The 24,611-nt window shown below is 42.3% G+C and overlaps 4 protein-coding genes, 1 non-coding gene and 1 pseudogene across 6 annotated transcripts; 2 read left to right on the top strand and 4 right to left on the bottom strand.

Annotated features, from left to right (window-relative positions):
* Window positions 1-2,315: 2,315 nt before the first annotated feature.
* Window positions 2,316-6,550, bottom strand: LOC136497662 (putative threonine aspartase). The gene is made up of 11 exons (XM_066493506.1): window positions 6,326-6,550; window positions 5,820-5,870; window positions 5,424-5,544; window positions 5,066-5,150; window positions 4,647-4,728; window positions 4,443-4,569; window positions 3,553-3,710; window positions 3,177-3,340; window positions 2,939-3,059; window positions 2,755-2,856; window positions 2,316-2,660 (listed from the first exon to the last, which is right to left on the bottom strand). The coding sequence occupies exons 1-11, from the start codon at window positions 6,506-6,508 to the stop codon at window positions 2,568-2,570; spliced, it is 1,287 nt and encodes a 428-aa protein (XP_066349603.1). The 5' UTR covers window positions 6,509-6,550; the 3' UTR covers window positions 2,316-2,567.
* Window positions 6,551-10,493: 3,943 nt separating this feature from the next.
* Window positions 10,494-11,603, top strand: LOC136496247 (uncharacterized). The gene has a single exon (XM_066491914.1). It carries the CDS (start codon window positions 10,494-10,496, stop codon window positions 11,601-11,603), a length of 1,110 nt encoding a protein of 369 aa, XP_066348011.1.
* A 372-nt stretch (window positions 11,604-11,975) lies between these two features.
* LOC136496246 (rRNA 2'-O-methyltransferase fibrillarin 2-like) lies at window positions 11,976-14,459 on the bottom strand (annotated as a pseudogene).
* LOC136498754 (small nucleolar RNA snoR60) lies at window positions 13,615-13,689 on the bottom strand. The gene has a single exon (XR_010769755.1). It is a non-coding gene; the product is annotated as a small nucleolar RNA snoR60 (small nucleolar RNA).
* A 1,249-nt stretch (window positions 14,460-15,708) lies between the features above and the next one.
* On the top strand, window positions 15,709-20,502 carry LOC136497681 (uncharacterized). 2 transcript variants are annotated; one of them, XM_066493530.1, is made up of 2 exons: window positions 15,709-15,838; window positions 17,015-20,502. In XM_066493530.1, exon 2 carries the CDS (start codon window positions 17,072-17,074, stop codon window positions 20,285-20,287), a length of 3,216 nt encoding a protein of 1,071 aa, XP_066349627.1. In that variant the 5' UTR covers window positions 15,709-15,838; window positions 17,015-17,071; the 3' UTR covers window positions 20,288-20,502. The 2 variants fall into 2 exon arrangements, with proteins under 2 accessions (XP_066349627.1, XP_066349628.1); XM_066493531.1 differs by having other exon boundaries at window positions 15,800-15,930.
* Window positions 20,503-20,929: 427 nt separating this feature from the next.
* LOC136496715 (phosphomannomutase) lies at window positions 20,930-24,106 on the bottom strand. Its single transcript, XM_066492464.1, has 11 exons — window positions 23,695-24,106; window positions 23,466-23,510; window positions 23,304-23,370; window positions 23,074-23,150; window positions 22,758-22,793; window positions 22,611-22,666; window positions 22,425-22,524; window positions 21,994-22,089; window positions 21,819-21,908; window positions 21,567-21,618; window positions 20,930-21,256 (listed from the first exon to the last, which is right to left on the bottom strand). The coding sequence occupies exons 1-11, from the start codon at window positions 23,767-23,769 to the stop codon at window positions 21,201-21,203; spliced, it is 750 nt and encodes a 249-aa protein (XP_066348561.1). The 5' UTR covers window positions 23,770-24,106; the 3' UTR covers window positions 20,930-21,200.
* Window positions 24,107-24,611: the final 505 nt, after the last annotated feature.

Below are 24,611 nucleotides of genomic sequence, written 5' to 3'. Positions count from 1 at the left end.
TGCGCAGAACCACTTCGCTAGGGCGCGAAGCGTCACTCAGATTGGAAATGCGAATAAAGTCAGAACACTTTCAGAGGCTGAAACGTGCGGGGGTGTTTAAGTGCCAAGCTTTCAAGGACAACCGGGAGAGCATCAACAAGACCATAAGGTTTCTTAGGGAGCGGCTCGCGAGGTACAAAGAGCGCCGGCTCAAGTTTGGGCTCTTTTACCTGGCACCACACAACGAGAGGTTGGCCGTCGTGGTCGTCAGCCATCTGAAGCACATGCCGCTCAAGGAAGCACTCATAAGGTCGCGGCTAGACCTCGACAGGAGGAGACGCATTCTTGAGAGATACAACGCTCGTCGTCAGCCTCCTGCTCTTTCGTCACCTACGGCTAAACTTGTGTTGTACACAGTTTGCTCCGTGTTCTTGGCTTGTCTGATTATATTATGTTAGAGAATGTTTTAAATATGTTTACAATTAACTGTAGTGTGCATTTTTTTATTTGGAGCCATCTTGATGTAATAAATATAATAATGTTCTTATTCACAAATGCAGATTCAAACATCATATCCATTATTTCATCACCAAGATGGCTTCAAACAAAAAAATAAGTTGTGAGCTACAAAGTCATAGATCACCTTGAGCACTGTAACCTGTTTACACGTTTATTAGAATGTTTTATGAATTTTCTAGATCCTTTTTCAATTTTCTAGAACTAAATATAATATTTCAAAGCTTCTAGAGATAATTTTATGAGCTATAAATATTTTACTCGGTTTTCTAGCGTCCTAATCTACTATAAGATTTTTCTCGAAATTTTCATAAGTTTGACGATACATTTTGTGATTTAAAAACCTTAGAGCATTTATAAATCTCAGTCTCTAAATCATCATTTGGAGAGTCATTTGAATAAAAATCGCTTTCTATATTTTTTCATTCTCCAATAGTTTTTTCTATATCTCGTGCGCAATCTAAAGAACCATTCTCGTCTTCTATTTTTTGTTAGCGAAAAATCCAAAATAGAAGATAGCTATATTTGGATAACTATTTAGAGAAGCCGTTGGAGGGTAGTTTTTTACCAAAATCTTTACGGCAGTGCTAGTGCCCGGATGTTCGGACGGACGCCCGCTGCTGCACTCTGTCTCCCCCCGTGCACCTGCATCCCGTGCCTGTACGTCAGTGTTGCAAGTGTTGCATCCGGATATATCAAAAGTAGATCGGGTGTTGCATCTGAAACACACGAAACATGCACATGAAACACTAGCTGCAACATCAGATCTACTTTAATCTGAATGTTTAAAGTAGATCTGATCTTTCATGTGCTTCATCTAGATGTTTGAAGTAGATATGATGTTTCATGGGTTTCATTTGCCTTCAGCCATGACCGTGCGTTAGTGTGGGGCAGGGCGCGAGCGCATAATGGATAAGGGTGGGGAGGAGGAAGTGAGGGATAGAATTTTTCTAGTAGCGAACGGAGCATGCGGGAGTGAGAGGTGGGAGACGTCCATCCATCCGGACGTCTTAATTGTATCTTTATCGATATTCCTAACATTTAGTAAGGATATAGAGTCTCTCGGAGATGATCTTATCAAATTTCTATTGGTTTGATTTTTAACTAAAAATGGTAAAGAGTCTTAAAAACCATTTCTAACCAGAATATAAGGTTAGAGTATCTCCAAGAGTATATAATATTTTCTTCTTAAAAACATGAAGTTTTACAACTCCAAAAAAAGTATCGGAAGGAATAAAGAAGGTCATCTCCAAGAGTTTCTAATAATCCACTCCTAAAAAATAGAAGACAAATTTACATCAGAAAATCCTATACTATTTCTAAATTATCTTAACCCCCTTTTATATATTCTTTCTCTCTTGTATATTTACGTCAGGAACCCTTTTCTACTCTTTAGTCTTTCCACGCCCTTCCACTTTTAGATTAGCCGACAAACACGCACGGGGGAGACAAGATACGCGCGATTCGGAAGCGCGTAACTTTACGCGGAACGGGATGATTTATGTCAAGTTCTAAAAGATTAGGAGGATGGATTAAGAGTTGTTGGAGAGGGGTTTTTTCTTATCTTGCTAAAAACAAGGATTAGGAAGAGATTTAGGAAACTCTTGGAGATGCTCTTAATTTAAATGATTTTGAGAATTGAGAAAGACAAATTGCTTGTTTTTTTTCAATTATAGTACGGACATAAACACATGTATATGCATATCATAACATGCATGTACTTTTAACATAAATGTACATTTTAACAAACATGTACATCTTGAGATGGAAACGTTGCGCTTGGACGATAGTCAGAGGTGAAAGGAACTTTTTTCCAAAGTGGGGCGTAGACGTATTCACAGGCTTCGGCAGCGCTACTAGCTGAATTGCATGCTGTCGTTTTTCCATCAAATCCTTTCTATTTATGTTTATTTTTTCTCTGTAAAAAATGATAGTTTTCACCTAAAAAATTATGGTTTCTTCTCGAATTTCCTACAAATTCAAATGTTGTTCAAACAATCCAAAAAATACTGTTCAAAGGATTCATGATGTAAAATGTTACTACAAGTGCTTTTGCATGGCCTGGGTCGTCGTCATTGTTCAGATGATTCTCTATCAAACTTGACGCAGGTAGCGAACTGGTTGACCGTTTTGGATGGACCTTCTGGTGTTTTAAGCATCAGAACCTGCAAAACACAAAGGTGCATAGAATCATTGATCCAAATAGACAAAATAACAACAATCTCCACATAATAAAGAGTGTAAAGCACGTAGTACTACCTTAGGATTATTCATATTGCTTCCGAAATAACCAACACCAAATGATGGCGACGAATAGGCAGCAACCAGCTCAGCGGCTTCCAGTTCAGACAAATCCCCTCCCTACGAAAAGATTCATGGTTCAGCTCACAGTGGAGGGGCTTACCCATCCAAGACCTAAGCAGATGGGATTGCAACTACTCACCTTTAGAACATCAGCCTGAACTAGCAACAACCCAGCGCCTGTGTCATGAGACATCTTGCTGCTGCTTTGAACCACAGAGCGCAGAACTTTAGTGCATGCAGAAGCAGGACCAGATTGTGACCTGACAATATATACATATATATTCAGACTTACACTTACATAAGGGGATATTTGCTGGAAAATAATGTAAAAAAGAAAAAAGGAAAGGAAAGGACAAAAGAAAAAGAAATGATCATACAATGATGATGAGATGCAACATTCACGGGCAGCAAATCCTCTAATCAAGTGTTCTCCAGCTCCAGTTGCACAACAAGCAACTACGAATGGTGTACCAAAGGGTCCTTTGGAAGAAGCCCAGCACCCAGAGCCAAACATAGCTGCCAACCCAACCCGGCCATCTACCTGCCAAGTGCTATGACATCAGTCTGCTTTTCTTAGCACCAACAGTACAATGAGAGGTTTTTGCTACTGCTAGAGAGTAACACAAAGTTCATGACAACCATACTTACTAATCCAAAAGTGTAAATAAACTAAAAACAAAAGGAGCATTTTCAAGGGGCAACCATTTATTAGAAACTTTGAACAAGAACTGATTAGAACAATGACCAACAGACCTTCAGGGCAATACCACCACTAGATGCACCTGATGCTACATTTCCGTAGCTATCTACACAAATAACACCAACAGTATCCATTACGCAATCTGTATTGTCTTCCATGAATGACTCTGTCAATATCTTCTTTACATCAGAAATATTCTCAGATTCAGTTCCTACAATGAATTTGACACAGGTCAGATGGACAGGTGGAGCAGGAAGCCTTTTATTAGCTGAAAATATAGTTCAAAAATCACAATTGCTACCATAGCAGAAAACAAGTGCAAGAATGTAACATTAGTACCACATTGCCGAGACTCTCAGTAGAGTAACTAAAAATTGGGTGGTGACATAAATATTTTCAGTGCTGATATCATACCACAGGTCCAAATGAAAGTAGTGCATAATATGTTATAAATGGATAATTACTAAGTGTCCAACTGAACTCAGACCAACCACTGTGCTGATTAAATGCTGATATCTGTTGGACATTGTGTTTATGGAAAATATGACAATTGTATATACAAAATCATTTAACAGACCTTGTGAAATGCAGTAGAACCAGTGTGTAACATGACTGGTTCACAACAAACCAGTCAAAATTATATTTCAAGAAGAACGGCTTGAATATTGCTGGAGACAAAATGTAATTAGGAGATAATGAAAAAAAAAGTAAATACCTAGCAGAATAGAATTTGGCAACTAACAAAACAGAAGTACAATGTAGGGCCAAGTTCTTAAACTACCCAACAGTCATTCAATATCATTATGCTATGGAAATAAAGTTATATATTCAGATGATATTTCAACTTACACAAGGTGGAAGTTTGAATAAAATATCATACAGATTAATAAAACTTTAAAGTGTAACCCGAATAAAATAAGTAGCAAGTAAACATGGAGGTAACCTGGTGCTTTCAACTGTACTGAATGTTCTGAAGCAGGACCAGTGTTATGCTCTAATAATTTCTTGGTATTAACAAGCAATGATGTGTATTTCACCCACTGCGCTCTTGCATTCTCAGTCACCAACCACTGTTTGAGAATATAAATATTCCACCAATCAGGAATGAATGATTAGTTTAGACAACAAAAAACAAGAAGGGACTCACATTATTAGCCCCCGATGCAGATTCAACTAGGTCCATTCCTTTAGATTTTGCCCATTGATATGCTCCTTCACCAACCAGAAACCTATAACAAGGAATAGTTCAGTATTTAGATATGGAGCTAAGATGGGTGATAGGTTAGTAGTAAATTAATAAAATCAACATAAATGAGTGTTGAATATATTGTGCATCGATCAGATTGCATCCTGAGACAAAACTGTAAAGGGAACTTTGTATGTAACTGGTTCAATTCAACGGATAAAGCAATAGCTTGCATTACAAGATGAGATTCAAATCATGCAACTTTGAAGAACATGTCTATTCAGTTAGTTGAGTGGCACAAGTGAACAAAACAGATGGGCAAAAATTTACAGGGGAAAAACAGGCAAAAAGTGGAGAAGGTACTCGGTTTTCATGATTACATCGGGGGTATCCGACCAAGCAATGACGATCCTGCCATTTGTTCCTTTGCCAAGTGCAAAGCGACTTGGATTGGATTCTTTACATCTGATCTACAAGGAACAGAAAATAAGGTCAGAGCTGCAGTCAAAGTTCACAGGACAAACATATTACTCCCTCCGTTCCAAATTATAAGTCGCTTTAACTTTTTTGGTACATCTATTTTGCAATGCATCTAGATATAACGTCTAGATACGTAGCAAAATGGATGAATAAAAAAAGTCAAAGCGACTTATAATTTGGAATGGAGGGAGTAGCATTTAGCACTAATTTTCATTCATACTACTTAGTTATCACTTCCATGCTTCAAATTACAAGTACCTCGAATAGCTCCAACAGCTCCAAAAGAACCAGAACTTCCATCCATGATGCTCGCATCGCATTCCACATGACCACTCTCAGTCAAATTTGAACCCCGGCCAGCATTTGTGACGGGATCATCCTAGTTAGTCAGATATGAGAATAAACAGATTCAGATACCTTTAGCTTAGAACAAGCAACCATTTTCCCAGAATAGACCACTAAACCTTTACTGTAGTTAAACTATAGCATGCAAATATTAGGAAAAACATTTTGAAATCTGAAACAACATGTATCACTTACTTGTTTCATTTATTTGCACAATCTATATCTTGATCCTAATGTTTTCAAGATTAATTATACATAGGTACTACAAGAGTAAAACTATAGGAAATCATAGAGCGTAATAATACTAACCTCCAAAACTTGAATGGCAGCTGCAACAGCATCCAAGCTTGTGCCACTGCCCTGGAAAATGTACAAAACAATATCAGGAATCCACTACTGGAAATGTATAAAACATCATCAGGAATCCACTACTGAAAATCTACATGGACGGATCTGAAGATTACATTTCCACATGATCAAAATATCACATCGTAGTGTGAGGTCAATGGTCCAGCACAACCTGAAGCTATCCTTTAGTAAACAACAACAACAACATGAAGCTACAGTAATAAAATCAGTCACCTATAAACCACAATATTTACAGAACTGAGAACAAGCAGGCCATGGTCGGCTCAGTTTATAATGCACCACGTCTCCCTAACGGAAATGGATAGTGTGTCCCAAATTCCCAATCCCAATTAAACCCTACGCACTCGACAATTCCAATCAGCGGCTAAAATCCAGGCGCCACGACCAAGCCATGACAACAAGGAACAGGAGGGGGAGAGCGGGTGGTAAGAGTTCAGTGACCGGACCTCGCGAAGAATGGCCGCAGCGGCGAGGCAGGCGCGCTTCATGGCCCTGCGGTACGCCTTCTCGTTCGCCGGCGCGTGGAAGCCGGCGCCCACGTGCAGCGCCAGGAAGAACCTGCGTGTGGGGATCGCGTTCTCCTCGCCGGCGCCGACGGCCGTCTCGCTGGTGCCGCCGCCGGTGGCCATCACGACGAGCACCCTTGTGAAATTATCAGCTGGGACCCTTGTGGAGATGGATTTTACGCTTCGTATTTTTTTGCAAAGGAAAAAAGTTGCATATTATTTCAGTTTAGCCCCTTGCGAAAGTTATATTAGTGGTCATAGAACTTTTCTCTTCTAAAAGTAGAAAGAATATTTCCATATCTTCTTGTACAGAAGACGGAGTTTCCTTGTTCGTGCAACGCTGCAATTTACAAGGCTGCCAAGCTTTTTTAAAAAAAAAACGAAAGGCTGCCAAGCTTTCTTTTTGAAACGAAAGGCTGCCGAGCTTTTAGTTTTATGAAAAGTGCATGAGGGTTTTATAAAAATTGTTGAGTCGTTTGAGTTAAGACTGGTAGCGTGTCCGTGGTCGCTACGGGACAACTAAACTTTTATATTAAAAACATACGGATCACACAATAAGATAACAATACTGTAAGACATTAAACTAACATTTAATCAAAAAGCAAAGTTTGTGAAATTAACCTTCACTAAGAGCAACTCCAGGGCTCCAGCCAATCGAAGCTGTTGACCAACATGCCCCTCCCCTCCGCCATGCGCTTGAACTGGTAGAGCCGGACCTTGGTCGCGTCGCTCTCCTTGTCGTGGATCGACTGCAACATATCCACGGCGCGGATCGGCGGCATGCCCGGGAAGCAGCGCACGAGCGTAGTCCTCCCGGAACGACGGCACGGTGGGGTAGTAGTAGGGAAGGTTGAGGAACACGGCGAGGTCGCTGGCCCCGGAGGGGAAGAAGAAGTAGGCGGGGACGCTAAGCTTGGCCGCGATGTCGCTGTGAGCATCTATGTCCATGGATGATCAGTTGTCACTGGTGGATCAATCTGTGAGGAGAATTGAGTGTGTTAATAGTATTTTCTTTGTGAAGTGTAATATAATGTTTGGTAATGCAAATCGGTAAGGAATATGCCTGAGTCTTGGTAGCGGGCTAGCGGCACATGCATTCGAGTTTGTTTGGTGCAGGATGGTGATGCATCTTTCTCTCAAAGATTTTATAGAACAACATCACTAAAAAGTATCTTCTGTTGCTATCATCACTATGTATAACTGAACTATCGTTGTGATTTGGAAGACTGATAAAAACAAATAACAGAAGCAGAAATTGAATAAGCATAGATCACATTGTGTTATGGAATAATTAAGCTGAGATTCTAAAATCTCAATGCCCTTCTATAATCTATAAGGTTGCAAAAATTTCTATGAAGCCATGGTACATGGTAAAATCGTTTGGCCACCCAAAAGAAAACAAGAAATTACAATAACGAGGGAGTGGTGATCGAAATCTATATTGAGTCTAACTGTATGATTTAAAAAATCAAGAAACCCCGATTATTCAAAATTCATTGCACTGACATTTATATTTACTAATTGCTTTCTTAAGATTAATAGCAGTCATGATTGGAAACAGAGCACACAAATAGTTTGTAGATATACAGCAAGGTTCAGCGGTGATAAATCATAGTGTCTATACCTGACAACGAACAAATCATAGCGTGCCTTTTAGCGATCATGGATGATAGTGTTTATACCGGTGAACGAATAAATACATGTTGTGCCTTTTAGTATATCTGACCCAAAAATTGTTCACAAAGGTAGATGGGAAAAGAAAACAACAAATACCTGCTGATGATATGTAGCAGTTGTCTCAAGAAACTGTCCATATACATGGCGTGCTCTTTTAGTATAGGGCTTGAGAGTAGCTCTAATTTTGTTGATAAACCTGCCAAAGAAAAATATTTAGTATAATATGCATTGCAATAATCTTGGAAAAAGGAGCAAGATTGGCATGAAACAAAGAAGACTTAGTTATTACATGGTAGGTTTTAACAAAAAGGGGCTTTGCTATTCTATTCAGCTTCCCCGCAAATAGAGCATTTCAGCTGAAAAGTTGAGCTCCATGAAATTGTGTAGTCTAACTAGTTCTTTGAAACCTAGGTATGTATGCACAACCAAAAAACACAAGCATATAGCGGTTTGAAAGTTCTCACTGAACAAAAAGTTCCCCGCTAGCAACTACTACATGGCGAAGAATGCGAGTATGCTACGGTTTAGCAAAAAGGGACTTTGGTATTCTATTCAACTTCCCCACAAATAGAGCAGTTAAGCTGAAAAGTTGAGTTTCATCGAATTGTGTAGTCTAACTGGGTCTTTGAAATCTAGGTATGTATACACGACCGTAAAAACACAGGCATATAGCAAGTTTGCAGAGTCGCAGGAAGTACGTAGAGGCAGCAACAGGCTGCTAGGTTGTGGAAAGAAGATATAGTGAACTCAGATAGATTAGTCTGAATATATAGAGAAGCAAATAGCCTCCACAGTTATCTCTGAGACCATTTGGACATTAGGCTTTGCATTTTTCTTGAAGGTAATCCATTTTTCTTTAGCGATGGGATCAGGGGAGAGGACGCGATCAGTGATTTGAAGGGAGCATCGATGTGTGGGGGCATGATTGGAGGAGGCGATTGGTTGGTTTCCTATTCATTTCTACAGCAGCGTGATTGCCGGAGATTGCGATCAGCGATTACACAAGTGCGGAGGATCAGAGAGGAGGCGCACGTACCAGCGAGGAGGGAGGGGACGGGGACGGTTGCTTGCTCTCGGGAGGCGGTGGAGTCACGGTCGTGGAGGTCGTTGGGAGGAGAGGGAGACGGAGGTGGGGAAAGCAATCCAAATCCAAGCTGGCATTGTTGGCGTTGCGTGCGGAGACATTTTCTTTCAACCCCCACCCGGACGGAACGACATCTCCTTGCAACCTTACCGGGTTGGGCCCATTGATTTTCCGGATTGAGGCCGAATAATACCAACAACCGCTGGTGGGCAGTTTTTGCTTTTGCTCTACCTTTGCAAAAAACTGTTTTTCTAGACAGGTGTTGATATTTTTTTCTAAAATAAAGCTGTTGTTTAGCTTCTCTGAGCTATCCCTCTCTCTCTCTCTACTACCTTTTCTAAGAAAATTGTTTTACCAAACTTTTTTGTTTTTGAAAAAAAAATCTTCATTGGTAAAGGTACTTTATGAACCGAATTAAAAAAATTGTTATGCTTTGTTGATGTTGCGAGCGCGATATTTCAACAAGGTGGCACATTATTTGTTATATAGAGCTTATGTGACTCCAGTTCGAATGTTAGTACCATCGCCGACTCGGCTAGAGTGGAGTTTAGTGCCTTCTTCTTGATTAAAAAGAGCCATTGTGGCAACTCTTAATCCTCGAGCAGGCTGAGGATTGCGACCCGGATCCCAAGTTATGCCCATATCGGAAAGATAACTTAGTTCGTAACAAGGAAACGAAAGGGCAACAAATCCAAGCTGATCGCTCAAACGTTTAGCATCAATAAAAAAAACTGTTGTTAAACCAGCAACACTGCATCAGGTCCTCACAGCCGATACGGTTGCGGTTAAACCAGCATCACTACAGGCCTATCAAGATAGTAGATGCTATATCTTCTACAACTAAAAAGAACAAAGTGTGGATATTTTTTGGTGCGACATTTGTTTTGGTCCGTCCGTCTGCCTACGCCTACGATCCCACGACATCTCCTTAATTGAATATTGTCTGTCATGTGATAAAGGAATCACGGCAAAATAGTAAGTACTGTGATCCCACAATATCTCCTTGATTGAATATTGCCTGTCATGTGATAAAGGAATCACGACAAAATAGGAAGTAGAAAATTATTGTGCTATCCATATACACATTGTATGTTTGCATGCACTAGCATATATGTCAACGAGCAAAAGGAAAGATAATTAACACAGAAGGAAAGAGAATTAAGACAAAAGGAATATCTTTGTATTTCTGAGAACCTTGCCAAATCTGTCTACATTTAATTACTTCCCCTCTTTGCATTTGCAAAAGAGACAACTTTTTCCTCCTTTCATTTGGTTTTACGCTCACGTGTTCCATCGCCCTCGCTTGTTGTTTCTTGCGTGAACCATAGTTAATGTCATCTGTCTTCCATGGCTCAGCCTCCCAATCCCAAGAGAAGGCCCCTATCTCTCCTTGATAGGAGATTCAGCCTGCCAGGGGATCTCCTCGAGTCCATCAGGCAGCGTCTCGCATCAGGACATGACACGACGTCCTTCCGATCCGCTTGCTCCCTATGGCGCGCCGCCGTCCCATTCGCGACCTTCGAGCCGCTCCTGCTGCTCCCGTTCGACCCTGACTCGGACCGTGTTGGCTTCTACTGCGTCCCGGAGAAGGTCTTGTCTAAGACGCTGCCCGACGTGCATGGCAAGGTGGCGTGTGGCTCCTCGTGTGGGTGGCTAGCGCTCTTGGACAAGGCGACGTCCGTGACACTGCTGAATCCATTTGGCGGTGCCCGTGCCCCCCACGTTGAGCTCCCGCTAGCAGGTGAACACGTCGCAGCGGCGTCCTCATCAGAACACGTGTCTAGGGTCCACGGCCAGTGGGTCCTCCATCCCACCAAAGGCTATGGGGACTCAGATGACGCAGGCAGAGCCATCAAGCTAGAAGACATGAGGGACATGTTCTTTCGTGAGATCATGCTCTTGGCACCGCCTAACACCACCGCCCGTGAGTGTGTGGCCATGGCCATGCTTGGGTGCTCCATGGAGGTCGCGTTCTACCGGGTTGGAGTCGACGGTGCATGGACGCTGCTTGACATCAAACTAGAGTTCTCCGTGGGGTCCATCGTCCACTGTCAAGACAAGTTCTTGGTGATCAACTGCACTGGAGAAATCTCCGTCTGCAGCAGCAACGCCGCCGGTGCTACTCCAACCACGACGCTGCTGCCATCGCTATCGCCACCTGCGGGGCTCTGCCACCGTAGCTACCTAGAATCAAACGATGAGCTGCATATTGTGGGTGCCATGGTGAGCATGTTCCATGAGACACAGAGCTTCACCTATAACAGCACGATCTACAAGTGCAACCTCCACGACCGTACGTCGGAGTGGTCTAGGGTGAGCGACATCGGTGATCAGACACTGTTTGTGTCTAAACATTTCAATGAAAGCTTCAGTGGAACAAGTGTATCCAAGTACAAGGAGAACAAAATCTACATGTTTGAGCCATTGTATGGGGATCCATATGACTTGGACTATTGACTGGATATCGTTGATATTGCTACCGACACATCTAAAGTGAAGCTCATCCAGGAAAAGATGTAGGGTTCCGAGGCTTTATGTTGGATTCAACCTAATCTCTAGAAGCTCTAGAGTTTATGAGCCTACGACGCCGCGCACTCTGTGACTATGTTAAATTCATAAACTCTATTTTTTGGATTAAATGTCACTTTAACGTTGGTATTTAATTTAACAGTATTGTTATCTTATCGTGCGATCCGTGTGTTTTTAGTATAAATTATTACCGTAGCAACGCACGGGCACGCTACCTAGTAAAACCCTAATACTTCAAAGTTTTTTTCACCGCAATACAACATAGCATCTTTGGTAGGCAAGACAAGCACCGATTTCGCTCTAAGAGGTAGCCTTCTGCTTCTTTGGCATCCTGTAGCCACCCACAACATAGGCATGATCACGCTCGTAAGGCTTCAAGGTCACCTGCTCGGCAGGCTTGAACTGATCCGCCTTGAGCTTCTCCACTTCAGCAGCAAACACGGCCTTAGCGGGCAGGGTGGAGTCAATACAATTCGCCTGAGCAAAATATTTTATTCTTGTTTAGATCAATGCAGACCATGATTATGTATCTAAAACTGATGATACAGAATTAACATGAGAAAAAACCAACTCCTGGTTGTGTAGCTGCAAAGTACCTTAATTGAAATGACAAAGTGGCCACCATGCTTCAAAAAGTATGAAGCATTAAGGGCTAAGATCCTAGCCTGTAGGATAACACAATCACGCATCGTTTAGAAGTTGTAAACCACGTGTTACAATTTCCCTTCCCCAACAGAAAGGGTTGCCTCACATTGCGAAATTTCTAGTGTATGTGTATGAATACGAAGCTAAGAGAAATCATATGTATATAAGTATATAACCATGGATCCCTAGATTCGTTCAAACTACATATTGAACAGCACCAGGCAATGCATAGGTGCATGACCAAATCAAGGTAGTGCTGCCAATGTTATCGTTCTATGTCAAAAACAAAACTAAAACTTAGTATTATAAACCCATCAAGCAACAAACTGTTCTAAACTATAATGGTCCAAATGGGGCAAAGGCAGGTGATTCCTAAATATCAGATACACAGTTGGAATCGTATAAATTGAGAAAATCAACAAAGTTGGCACCAGAGGACAACAAACAGAAAATGAAACTTATGATCAATAACAAATGTGTGAAAAACAAAGATGATTCAAGATTCTAACATAGAAGGGCATTACCGGTTCCAAATAATGAATCCAAGTTGACAAACATAGCAAATAAGATTATCAAGAAACATGTATCAATAATCAATAAAAAGTAATTTGCTACCTTAGAGAAGATAACATCAACCATGCCAACCAGCATTCGGTACCTTGCCGGGTGCCTGGCATCCTCAATAATGGGGATCACATTGGTCCTCTTCTTTGCCATGTTGACAAGGTCTCTTCCACTCCTATGAGAGAACTCAACAGTATAGACCGGTCCATTCTACAACAGCATCCAAATTCTTAAGACAACAGACTAAACAAAGCCAAGAATCAGTAAGAGACTTTTGTGATAGAGAGTTCACCGGTCCTACAATATCAGACACATGAGAAACAGTTGTGCCAGAAGCAGCACCAAGATACAGCACCCGAGTACCAGGAGCCTAAACGTGTTAACAAATTGTCAGCTATAACGTCGCCACAGATTCTTACTTACAAGAAAGCAAATAGAACTTTTGCACATTCAAGATAAGCAAACCAACTTACAATCTAGATGTTGTCAATGCCACCAAGCACAGCAGCAGCCAACTTGGAATGGAAGGGGTTCCAAAGCCTGTATTCAACCTTTGTTCCATCATCATTCTATAATGCCCAAACAATCAAACAGTAGAAATAAATCAGTCCTACAACCGAATCCCAATGGATGAGTTTAAGAAACAACGACATTACAATTATTCAGACCAATAATTTATCCTAGAAATGGAAAGGGAAACTAAACAATCTACATATCATTTGGGCATGAGGGCATCAGAAACTCGAATTTGCATCATCCATTTAGATGTCCTGAAGGGGTATCCAAGTAAGATCATCATTTACAAAGCTTCAAACCCAGAATGTTGTCGCAAGATAACAGAAACAAATAACACAAAAACAGAAGAGTTGACCTTTGACAATATATAGAATTATTTAAAACGCAACAGTCGACTATGTAAAACAGGTCAGCTCATTCGTAGTACACACAAGTAATATCTAGCTCATTCGTAGTACACACAAGCAATATCTATCCAATAATAAAAGGAGAAAATAGGAAACACCAATATATTTCATGTAACAGTAGGTGGCTCCTCGCTCCTCACTGTCTCTTTGCACATATTGCTATCCTGATGCTGCCCTATTACAATGAGAATTTATGTTTCAAATATACATAGACATTGCAGCACAATCTAGTTAAAATTGGGCACCTATAGATAAATAAGAATAAAAGGATAAGAACAATGGAATTTTAGGATATTTAATATATCAGAATAACGTATGGTTATTACAATTATAAAGTAACATGGACTTGCCACATTTTTTCTAGCCATTTTTCTTAGTTTTCCATTTCCCCTTCGGACACAACAAATCATTTTGCACAGGCAAGCTCTTTCGACCATATTCAAGTCCACTAAATCAAAGCACATAGAATCACAGGTGCGGATCCAGTAAAGGACATTGAGCATGCACATGTACCTCTGATATCTTTGAAAGGGATACATGTATACATTTGTAATTAGATCAGATCTAAATATAAATGACGATAGGGTTCGGGTGCTCGATCTTGCACAGCAAAAAGACAAGAGAAGGGTGAGCATACCTGTTGGGTGCTCATCGCCGATGAAGGGTCCGACGAAGACCTGAGCACCTGGCGTGCGACGGCGGCACCTTCTTCTTCTTAGCGCTCCATCCTAGAAGTAGGGAATGTCGGGCGCGGATCGAGGATGGGCGAGGCGTCGACATAGGTCGGGGATGTCCTTGCGACGGCGGCGCAACAGCATGGGCACGGCGGGGTCGGCGACGTGTGGCGGCACGGATAGGCGCCCCGGCCCAATCTCCCGCGACGAGGACGACGGCGCGGTGCGCTCCTTGCACGGAAGAGATAGGGTTAAGATTCGTCGCTGGCGCCCCGGCCTAATTTCTTGCGGCGAGGGCGACGGTGCGGGCGAGGACAATGGCGCGGGCGACAGCACAGACATGAGAAGCGCGAGGGCAGAGCGAGGACAGAGGGGGGATGGATCTCGACGAGCGCGAGGGTATAGCGGGTACGGGAACGTTCCCTGTTTACCCATCCCCATTACCAATTAGAGAACCCGACTATTTGAGCTGTCATACGAGTATTAGGCCCAAAGAAACTCAACATAGGTATTTTAACCTAAATCTGAACAATTATATATAGTTTATGTGTTCTAGGAACCCTAGTTCAATTTTTCCTCACCATCTCCACCAACAGCACAAGCACGCCTGCCTCACGAGCGCTCGTGCCCCTCACTTCCTCAGTTCAGTCTTTCTGCCACCTCTGTTCGTCCTCCTCGCAACCTCGCTCCTTCTCCTCGGCATCTCCGAGACTTCGACACTTATACCCAGGTGAAGAAGAAACGTCTCCGATTGCAAAGCTGCGACCACAAGTGTCCTTGTTTATCGGGTATGCACTACCCGTCGGGTATCTGTTACCCGACCGATGCCCGACGGGTACGGGGATAGACAAAAATCTATACCCGAGACAGTTAACGGAGACAGGAACAGGATAAATTCTGCGTAGCGAGAAAGAAAACGTTGCGGCGATACCTGACGGGTACATCCCGTCATCATTCTTAATGAAGACGAGAGATTGATTGATTGGTGTGCAGTTTTGCAACTCAGCCCCTGATACTCTGGCATCTTCGCTTCCGCCAAGGGGCCTGCAGGCAAATTCCCATCCTGGCCAATGGCCATTCATGTGAACTGCTTCCACCTGCCCTCCCTCCTCCCACTCACCTCTCCTGCTCTCCTCTCCTCCCTCCACCACTGGGCCATTGCAGGGCAGCAGAGGGGAAGGACAACCCCACCTCCACCACGCACGCAACCTCCGATCGGGCCGCCACCACCACCTCCTCCTCCTCCGGATTTGTTGCTGCTCGTGCTCGCCTGTGCTCCCACTCTCCAACTCCAAAGCCGAAGCGCCTTTTCTCTGTTGCATCGCGCGCTCCCGCAACCTCGCATTTCCAATCGGAGGTTTGTTTCCCAGCGCTGCCTCGTCTCCGAAACCCTCATTGCTCTTGGCGTCCGTCGTTGCGTTTGCGTGGGGGAGGAACCGCGTGGTTGATGTACGATATTCTCCTCCGTGCATTGCTTTTGGCTGTCGTGTCTCGTGGGGTTTTCTGCCTGCTATACTTGGCTGCGCTACTACATGTCCTCTTCTTCTTTTTTTTCCTTTTCCTTTTTTTTTTTTTTTTTTTGCGTGTGTGGGTTTAGAGTTCAGCATTAAGGAATTTCGTGTAGCATCTAGGTGATCCTTTTTAGTGCGAATGTGCGATTCATAGTTGCGTTTCAATGCCTCTGATTTTAGTGGTTTTGTCTTATATAGGGTTTTGAGTTAGCATTTTTTTCTTTTTTTTAAAGAAAAATTAGAGGAGCACTGCACACTGGAATTACTAGGGGATGGGAAGGTAAAACATGTTCATGTACAAAGAACCCTACAAAAAAATTGTTTTACTTGTTACATGCATTCTTTTAAGAAATTTTCTTCAGCGTTTGTGTTGGATAAAGAATACCAAAGTCCTTGGGAAAATTTTAATACACAGACATATGCTATGGCCCTAATAAAGAGGTTAACTTAGTTGGATTATATATGCTTCTCATTTGATATTATTGACTCTGCACTATGGAGCAGCTGAGCCTTGGAAGTTACTGTTGTTACTGTACCCTTTTAGTTCGATTATTTGCGCAAAGGTTTGATGGTTCTGCTGATTGCGTTAAACTTTTGTATTGATTGAGTGACAGTGCATCTGGATCACAATATTAGTTTATCCAATTATGTAACTAGTTTTTACCGGTGTGGAAAAAAATTATGTAACTAGTAACAAGGCAAACAATGCAATTACATGAGCTGTTACTGAACATGTTGCTGTCGCTTTCAGTCCCAGTAGTCGAAATTTAAATGATCAGTCAGTTATGTGGATCACCTTTAGTTTGCGAGGAAGGCATTGCGCAACTGACAATCCAAGTTGTTCAGACTGCTTAGTAGTAGACCCCAAAGGTTTCATTTGAAATCCAATGTTTTTCTTTCAATGAGCTGTTGCATATTCAGTTGTTCACTGTTTAATTATTTTTATCGGTGTCCTTCAGTGACATACATTTCCTCCACTTTTTGGGGCTAACCAATATTCTCGTCTATGAACCAATTTTCAGAACAAGAATGGGAGAAGTGGCTTGACTGGTCAGCTGCAGGAGAGTCAGAGTGATGAGATGAGTGCTGCTGCTGGTTATGAGGAAGGCAGCGAGGAGGAAGAACCATTTGAGGTTGAATTCTATGATGACGATGATGATGAGCTAGATGTGGAGCAATGCAATGGCACTGCTCTGCCTGAAAACAAGGATGCAAGCGATGAGGAACCTTTTGAAGTAGACCTTTGCAGCGATAAAGGCAGTGGCAAGGCTGACTCATCTCATTCAGAGCATTACATCAATCTGTTGCCTGATGGCCGCAATACTTGCAGGAACCATCTGTATGTGGCGGAGCCATGTCATGGTCTAATGACTGACAAAGGGGAATTTGTTGAGAAGAAATCCAACTATGTGCAACCTTCGAAACAAGAACAAAATAAGAAAGAGCTGAAACAAGTGTTGAGGCACAACAACTCTGCGCAGAAGGAGGTTTCTGTGGCCAAAGAAAAGGAAACTATGCCATTCAAAAAACGGTTATCTGTCAAGTTTGCTACTGATGTATCTTGTTATACATACAGTACAGAAAGTTTTGCTGCTGCTATCGTAGAGAAAAGGAAAGTTCAATCTGATGACCAGGACAAGCACCTGTGTAAGAGACAAGAGCTCTCATTTTCTTCAGCTCATGATGAGGGCAAACTGAAAGAAGGGAATGACACTAATTTGTTTGTGGGTAACCTACCACCTTCCTTGGCTTCTCACAAGCTCATTGAGCTATTTCTGCCATTTGGAAGAATTGTTAGATCAAGAGTTGTGGATGATTGCTTCACTGGTTCAAGCAATGGATATGGCTTTGTACAGTATTCTGATCCTCGTGCTGCTGCTGAAGCTATTAAACACATGAATGGACGCATGGTTGAGGGAAGAATGCTAGAGGTCAGACTGGCTGATGCTCCATCATCAGGTTCCACAAAAGAAATGGATATGAGTAATTTGTATGTCTGCAACCTTCCCTTGTTCCTGCATGAAGACAAGTTGCATGATCTTTTTGTACCTTATGGGCAAGTAACCAGTGTGAAGGTAGTGAGGGATCATGCCACGGGGTTAAGTAAAGGATATGGCTTTGTGAGGTACTCTGATCCTCAACATGCAGCTCATGCTATTTTCCAGTTGAATGGATGTCTGATTGAGGGGAAGAAGATGGAGGTTCGAGTGGCTAGTGTTTCCTCATCAGGATCCAATCCATCTGTCCAAGCTGTATCAGAGACTGACCATCAACTCACGAAAGAGGTGGACATGAGTAATGTGTATGTCCAAAACCTTCCCTTGCTCATGAATACAGACAAATTGCTCAATCTTTTCCTACCTTATGGGCAAGTAACTAGTGCAAAGGTAGCCATGGATTTCACGTCAGGTATAAGTAAAGGATATGGCTTTGTGAAGTTCTCTGACCCACACGATGCAGCCCATGCTGTTATTGAGTTGAATGGACGTCTGGTTGAGGGGAGGAAGATATTGGTTCGAGTACGACCATCAAGCTCGCCTGTGGAATCACATGACAACAACAGGACCCTCAAAGAAATCGACATGTCTAATCTATATGTCTGTAACATCCCCTCGTCCATGAACAAAGCCAAGTTGGTGGAGCTTTTCCTGCCATTTGGTAAGATCACCCATGCAATGGTGGTGGAACAATCCAATAATTCAAGCAAGGGATATGGATTTGTCAAATTTGCTGATTCTCATTGTGCTGCTGAGGCTATTGCACTGATGAATGGAGCACTGATTGAAGGTGAAACGATCTCGGTCAGAGTTGCTGGCCTTTCTCCGTCAGTATCCAGCTCAGTTTCACAGCATTCACCACACTCAGAAACAAATGCCTCTCCTGAAATCAACAACTGTAGACTGTACGTCACCAACGTTCCACAGACCATGCCAGCTGACAAGATTGTTAGTCTTTTCATGCCCTTTGGTCAGATTGACAGGGTGGTGATGTACGCGGAGTACAGTCTTGTGCTATATGCAAATATAAACTCAGCAGCGAAGGCTCTCAAGCACATGGATGGGTACCTGATTGAAGGAAAGAGGCTAGTAGTCAAGGGATCTGAGCCTCTTCCAGCCAATGCAGGTAGCAAACTTGTAAAAGAAATTGACATGGCTAATCTGTATGTTGGCAGGGTTCCATCAGCTGTGACCTGTGAACAGCTGGTGCAGATTTTCTGCCTATATGGAGAAATTGTTCAAGCTAAGAAGTTTGATGTCGGGTATGGCATGATCAGGTATGCTAATGCTTCATCTGCTGCTGCCGCAATTGATCAATTGGATGGTTACCAGATTGGAGGAAGCACTCTGGTTGTGAGAGTTGCAGGGCTTCCTGCAGAATCTGATGTAGCCACATTTGCTCAAACCCCTCAGACACCTGGCAATGAGCACAGACAAATTGACATGACTAATCTATACGTGGGCTACCTCCCGCCGTATGTTACTACTGATAAGTTGATTGAACTTTTCCTGCCATGTGGCCAAATCACTCAAGCGAAAGTAGTTGTGGATAAGTTCACAGGTGTCAGCAAGGGATTTGGATTTGTCAGATTTGCTGATGCTTACTCTGCTGCTACTGCGATCACTCACATGAATGGTTACCCATTGGATGGGCATATGTTGGCGGTTAGAACAGCAGGTGTCCAACAGAGTGACATGGCCAGCTACATGGCACATTTCTACTCCTACTTCACTTCCCCTGATCCCTCAAGGATGGCTGTTGGAATCCCGACATCAGACTGGTCATACTATTATGGTCAATCTGCATATAACCCATACTATTATGCTGAATCCGCATACACCACACCGGCCGTGCACCAGGGACAAGGTGCTGAATCTGTTGCGACTGCTGCTGGTAAAACATCTCAGCTGGAAGGCCTGTCTGCACCTGAACCGGTCGGTTCAGTTGCTGAGAGAGATGGCTCTTCTGTGTCAAATCCTGCTGCTTCTGATGGTTCTCGGTTGGATGTTTGGGCTGGTCCACCTGGCTTTGAGTCCCATGCTGTCGCCAAGAAAGATGCCACTATGATGAATACTTCTCAAGCTTGGGCTGTCGCCAAGAAAGAGGTCAGTATGATGAATACTTCTCAAGCTTGCTCGAAGGTGCATATGGTACAGTCGGAAGGTTGGGCTGGTCCACCTGGCTTTGAACCCCATGCCATCGCCAAGAAAGATGCCACTGTGATGAATCCGCCTCAATCTTGCTCAAAGGTGCATATGTCTGTCAGTGGGAGCGAGAAAAGAAGTTCAGTCGTCTAACATAGTATGCATGTCTACCTGTAGTCTGATATAACATAGCAGGATGCTCTTCGGATAGGCGTGTTTTGGAGAAGATTATGCTTATGCAGTTTTCCCTCGTGGAAGAAACTGTATCCTGTGCATTTTACTCAACCCAACATTTTCAGTTGCGCATATTCTAGTAGTGGATGTTTTTTCCCTTGACTGTTATTCCAAATCTACATAACGTTTTCCTGTGTTTTTTCGTGGAAATGTTTCAATTTACTTCCCCCGTTCCAAATTATAAAACATTTTAGCTTTTTTAGATCGTTTTTACTATGTATTTAGACATAGTATATATCTAAATGCATAACAAAAACTACGTATGTAGAAAAGCCAAAACGTCTTATAATTTGAAATAGAGGGAGTAGCTGTTAAAAATTTCAGTCAGCATTAATCCATTACAGAGGGTCTATGTGAAGTATCATAGTTCAGTCAAAGATCGTAAAAACCAACTTGGATTTGAGGCGGTAAAACAAATTTCAGCATGCTCCCATACAAACAACTTGCTTAGGTTCCGTCCAAAGCATTTGAAGCAGCTGCTGGAAAGGCACTTGCAGATGCCTTCGGACACCTTGCGCCCAAATTTCTCATGAATTTGCAGACAATAGCTAACAACGGCAATGCATAATTATCATCTTTTATTACATCACCCCTGTCTCAAGGAACATCTCGATTAACACAGGGTAAAATGAAACAGGTAATTCTCATTTATTTTCACCAATGTATACATGTAATCTGAAAAATTGTAAATATGGAGCAGTACAATCTGTTTGGACTTGGAAGGAAACATGGATGCATGTAGTTGTCGTGAAAAAGATGCCAAAAAGCATTTAGTCAAAGATCACTTAATAAATGTGAACTTAATAAATATATGGTGCAAATAAACTAGAGATCATTTCGACATGAAGAGAGATCTGCATTGCTGAGCTGTGTCATTGGGGCTGGTAACTGCAAATCAAAATGATATGGAATTAGTATGGGAATGACACAAATGGTGACTTGGTGAGTGAGTAGCATTTGTAATATGCATCTACTATGATGATGAAAGAGGTCTCATTTAACATTAAAATTAAATTCTGCGGCCAAAATTTCATGCAAGCCTCGTATTGATTTTGCACTGATGCTTTCTTTTCCTATTTATTTTTATTTTCTAAGGAGAACTAAAAATGTCTCTCTTTAAGCTATGTCCATTCTTGTTAGCTGACATTACAAATTCATAGGCATAAGAATATCAGCCTTTGCCATACAGCCAGCATACCTGTATGGCCAACTGTTCTTTCAGATTCAAATATCTCATAGTCATTGCCACCCTGTTCAATGGAAAACAAGAATTCGTCAGATAAATTACCAAAATAAAGGCCATGTTAGAATTAAGCTGCTGGTTACTAACCAAAAAAATATAAAAATATACACGCAAATTATTTTGGGTCCTAAGAAGAAGCTACATATCCACACAAACAAAATTCAAGAGTTTTATACGATTTAAACACCAGTAAGGAAGACATATCACCTTGTAGGTCTTATCCCCAAAGAAATGGATTTCTTGAAATTCCTCAAGATATCTCAAGCAGTAAGTCTTGTCCCAACCTTGGGGAAATACCTGGATTTTTTGCGTGGTAGTAGTAAATACCATGATTCCAATTATTTCAAGAAAATACATACGTGTACAAGTCTAGGAGACTCACATCAAAACTAATCTGCCCTCCAATAGAAAATGTCAGGTTCATGTGTGCAAACTTTTCACGAAGCACTGACACCATTTTAGGTCGAATGTTATGCACCTGCAGGAAATCAACCGTTTCAGTCCCATAGATTTGATTCCCTCCTCTCTGACTAAGAAAAGGTACTGACTTTTAGTAGACGATTTATACCTTGGCCTTGTTTAGTTGGCGAAATTTTTTGGGAAATGGTACTGTATCACTTTCGTTGTTATTTGGCAATTAGTGTCCAATCATAGTCTAATTAGGCTTAAAAGATTCGTCTCGTGAATTTTGTCTAAACTGTGTAATTAGTTTTATTTTTTATTTATATTTAATGCTTCATGCATGCGTCCAAAGATTCGATGTGATGGGGAATCTTGAAAAATTTTGCAAAATTTTGGGAACTAAACAGGCACCTTATCATACTTCTCAAATTCATCACGTTCTTCTTGGCTACAGTTTCTTCCTATAGGAGATACATTAATCATTCCACTTCGGAACTCTATGAACGTACCCCTGAGCAATCAGTCAATATTATAAAGGTCAGTAATGACTAACAAGCTAGTGCAAATCATAACTGTTGAACAGGGTAATTAACTGACCTTTTAATTGGGATATCCAAGTCAGCAATGTAATGAAGAGTGAAGTTAATAAATTCCTGGAAAGAAAACACATTGTCTTCAGCAAGGCCTTAGGATTTTATCAAAAGAAGCAGTGCAAGAACGTGAATACACCACATTTAGGCTTACCTTTAGCTTGTCTTCTCCAACAAATGATTTCAAACTCTGCAGAGTGCACAAGGACAGGTTTTAGCATATATATAAAGGGTCTCTGTAAGTCCGTTATTCTACTGGACTAGAACTTTGTATGACAGTTTGTTTGGTCGGTGTTGCATGTCAACAAAGGAAAAGAACAGAGGCATTCCTTTATTAAACTAAATTTCTGACAATCTCAGCATATACCTAGTGGAACATTTTTCATTCAGAATGAAATATCAGGAGACGTTGACCAATGCATATATGTTGAGACAGTGTATGTAACTATGTAAGGTGCCCAGAGACTTACTTGAGTTCCAATTAGTTGGCCATTTTTGTGTGCAACCAGGCCGTTTTCAGAGAAGACGTAATCATAATCAGTAATAACTGCAAAAACGAAAGGGAAAAAAAAGGCAAAACCAATTACTTCTAACGTTGCAGAGTTCATCATCATCATCATCAGTGCAATGACAGGGTCACGCAGAGTGACAGAGCAACTAACTCCTAGCAAGTCCAAACTTGAGTGCCTATGTTCATCACCTGTTTTACCGAGCTGCTCGGTAATCTTCACAAGATCGGATCCGCCGACCACGCCCACAGTCATATGCTGCTCCCAAAATAAATAAAAAACGAAGCTGTAATTTCTCGTCATACAACGAACACATACAGCAGGACTAAGAGGGCGAGTATCTCAATTCTCACCTGGCGCAGCTGCTTCATGAACTCTAGCATCTCTGGCGTCACCACCTGCCCCAGAGAAGCACAAGATCATTTCACAAAAACAAACAAAACAGCGCGGCGCTCGACAATTTCGAGCTGCAACCCACTCCTATCCTATCGGCCACTGAGCTCCTCCGAGTACCAAGCTACCGCGACCGGAGGCTGAGATTGAGAAAAGGAGACGGATCCAGGAGAGGGGAACTCGCGGCACCTTGCGCGGCGCTGTGAGAGTGCCGTCGACGTCGAAGAGCGCGAGGACGCCCGCATTCCTTCCCGCGGAGGCCATCGCAATCCGTCCGCTCCTCACGCCCCTGCCTCCGCTACGACTGCGAGCAGAGGACGAAGCGGCGGTCCTCGCGGCCGCGTGGTAGTTGTAGTAGTAATAGCAGCAACGGCGCCCGGGCCAGAATCGCGGGGAGACGAAGGCGTGGGTTGCAATAGTCAGCTCGGCGGCGCGGATCTAGATGCGGCCCTCGCTTGGCGTGTGGACTGTGGAGCGTGGAGTCGTCGCGTCGCGCGCAAGGGAAGGGGCGTCGGGATCTGCGCGCGGGGAGGGGAGGGACGACTGACGAGGAGGAGGACGAGCGGGGACTGCACAAGCCGTCAGTCGTCACTCCCCTGGAGGATGGAGCGTTTCCTTTAAGTAAAAGCGTATTTCGTTGACGCTGTACATACATGATACGATACGAGGCATATTCTGCGAGCATCGTTTTTGTCTGGTACTTATCAGATAGCAGGATCGAATCCGGTAGGGTTCTATCAGAATTTACAATATTTGTAATATGTTGTAAATGTTTAAGTCTATAATATTTATTTTAATTAATTTTAATTAGGACCCGTTTCGATCTCGAAATTGAATTCATTCAAATAATTATAATTTATTCATAGATTAATTAAACTAATATGCTTGTACATGGAATATGTATATTATTGTTAGCCATACAAGAGACATACTTTATATGTTGCATTTCTACTGTAGGGAAACAAGTTGAAGATTGTGTTATAAGTTAGAGAGTATAAACATAGCATGGTGATCTATAGGATCCATTTCTATCTCCTACCCTATGAATTTGAGATAGAATTATTTGTGAGCTTGGGAAAGCCGTGGAATGCCAAATTCCAATCAAA

This window comes from Miscanthus floridulus, chromosome 12 (assembly GCF_019320115.1).
Source record: "Miscanthus floridulus cultivar M001 chromosome 12, ASM1932011v1, whole genome shotgun sequence".
NCBI lineage: Eukaryota > Viridiplantae > Streptophyta > Magnoliopsida > Poales > Poaceae > Miscanthus > Miscanthus floridulus.
Note: the sequence above shows the minus strand (reverse complement) of the source record. Positions and strands in the feature narration are given on the sequence as shown.

What these genes read in the sequence shown, in the direction of transcription:
- LOC136497662 (XM_066493506.1), bottom strand. Translation starts at nt 6,508, where the DNA reads ATGGCCACCGGCGGCGGCACCAGCGAGACGGCCGTCGGCGCCGGCGAG. An exon ending in TTCAGGCTGATGTTCTAAAG is followed by an intron (nt 2,857 to 2,938) that starts GTGAGTAGTTGC and finishes ATCTTTTCGTAG; the next exon opens with GGAGGGGATTTGTCTGAACT. An exon ending in GCAATATGAATAATCCTAAG is followed by an intron (nt 2,661 to 2,754) that starts GTAGTACTACGT and finishes TGTGTTTTGCAG; the next exon opens with GTTCTGATGCTTAAAACACC.
- LOC136496247 (XM_066491914.1), top strand. Translation starts at nt 10,494, where the DNA reads ATGGCTCAGCCTCCCAATCCCAAGAGAAGGCCCCTATCTCTCCTTGAT.
- LOC136497681 (XM_066493530.1), top strand. Translation starts at nt 17,072, where the DNA reads ATGAGTGCTGCTGCTGGTTATGAGGAAGGCAGCGAGGAGGAAGAACCA.
- LOC136496715 (XM_066492464.1), bottom strand. Translation starts at nt 23,769, where the DNA reads ATGGCCTCCGCGGGAAGGAATGCGGGCGTCCTCGCGCTCTTCGACGTC. An exon ending in GCCAACTAATTGGAACTCAA is followed by an intron (nt 22,794 to 23,073) that starts GTAAGTCTCTGG and finishes TGCACTCTGCAG; the next exon opens with AGTTTGAAATCATTTGTTGG. An exon ending in GAGGGCAGATTAGTTTTGAT is followed by an intron (nt 21,909 to 21,993) that starts GTGAGTCTCCTA and finishes CAAAAAATCCAG; the next exon opens with GTATTTCCCCAAGGTTGGGA.